At 39.3% G+C, this 1589-nt stretch overlaps 1 protein-coding gene across 1 annotated transcript in view; it reads right to left on the reverse strand.

Moving 5' to 3' along the window:
- Window positions 1–1522, reverse strand: part of LOC107614899 — a 4846-nt gene extending 3324 nt beyond the window's left edge. Inside the window, exon 1 of the mRNA XM_016317026.2 lies at window positions 3–1522. Coding sequence (XP_016172512.1) covers window positions 3–1410 — 1408 coding nt within the window. The 5' untranslated portion in view covers window positions 1411–1522. The remainder of the gene's footprint in view (window positions 1–2) is intronic.

The raw sequence follows: 1589 nt of genomic DNA on the forward strand, positions 1-1589 counted from the left end.
CAAGTCCTCTACTACTTCTTCTCCGTCAAGTATCAAGGGAGGTTCTAGCAAACTTTGCTTAAACTTCTTTGTTGGAGGAATTGATGATTCTTCTTGCTCATCATCATTAGATTCAGAACCTTCTTCCTCATAAGATTCTTCGCTGCTTCTCTTGGATTTGCGCCCTCTTGGTCCTTCTTCTTCCTCCACATTTTGATATATCCAGCGAATGCCACACTCTTGTATCACTGCATCCAATTTATTCACCACCCCAGCAAAGAATTCAAGTGTAAGATTTGCATTGTTGCAAGTGGACGTGGATCCTTTCTCATCATTCATGTCTTTTCCTTTTCTCCCTCTAATTGCTTCCATTATCTTCTTACAGCGTTTCTCGTCATACCATAATAACGCATGATCTGAAGTAATATTGAGATGATGGTAGAATTGATCCCAGTGCCATTGTAACAAGGAGAAGCTTTCTGTATGAACCTTTTCACCCCAACTTGTTTCCAAGGAACATTCACACCCAAAGCCTAGGAGGTCACCAACATTGTACCATGTGTGTTCTTCTATGCAACTCCATTGTTCTTCAGAAACAACAATGAACAAAAGGAAACCAACTAAGTTGGAATCTCGAGGCACTTCAACACTCAACTTATAAGTAGCTTCTTCAGTAGAGTGGACATCAAACAAGTCATGAATGTTACTGCCCCTAACTGGCAACAAATAACAAATCTCACCAAAATATGTATAACAATCAAAGAATCTTTCTTCTTCTTGGTTTTCAAATTCTGTTCCTGATGATGATGGTGTTATCACAAGTTCTGTCCTTACAATAACATCTTTCAAAATGATACCATACGAGTCTTCATCTAAATTATTGCAGTTCAGGAACAAAAATGTAGCCTCATCTTTCCTGGTAGGTTCGCTTATTGTACTCAACACTGTCTTCAGAAGCTTGCAATTCCAGACCCTAAGGCGTTTCAAGGAAGGTGGAAGCATTGGCAAGAGTTCCAGCATATCAGATTGAAAAATGTTAAGAACTTCAAGGCGTGGAAGGCACTTAAGGCTTTGGGGCAAGGTTCTGACATTAATGCAACGATATAGGTTTAAGTGCGCTAATGATGATAGCAAAGAGAAGCTTTCTGGGATTTCAGTTAAGCTACAACAATTATCAAACACTACACGTACTACAGATTGAAAGACAGGGCTAGGTAGTACTTTATGTAAGGTGATTGCAGTGTCATATTTATGTTCAAGAGGGTCAGAAAGCGAGATTTGAAAGGCAAAGTTTGTAGGAAGATCCATAAGGCTCTCACTAATTGGAAAGGAGAAGTGTTGAAGATCCTTAAGATGAAATATTGATGATGGTAGTTTCTTCAAAGCAGTTGACCTCAGATGCAGATGAATTCCGGAATGATCACCAATCATTGGGACTGAGAATTCTTGGAGATTAGGGCAATTATAAGCAACAATTGATTGAAGAGATGGTGAACAATATTCAGTTGATAGGGTTGTGAGTGCGTTGCATTCATATACATGTAAACTTTCAAGCTTTGGAAGAGAGAAAACAGAAGGGTGAACATGAGTCAAGCTTGCACACCCAGTGA

Source organism: Arachis ipaensis, chromosome B09 (genome assembly GCF_000816755.2).
Source record: "Arachis ipaensis cultivar K30076 chromosome B09, Araip1.1, whole genome shotgun sequence".
Classification (NCBI taxonomy): Eukaryota; Viridiplantae; Streptophyta; class Magnoliopsida; order Fabales; family Fabaceae; genus Arachis; species Arachis ipaensis.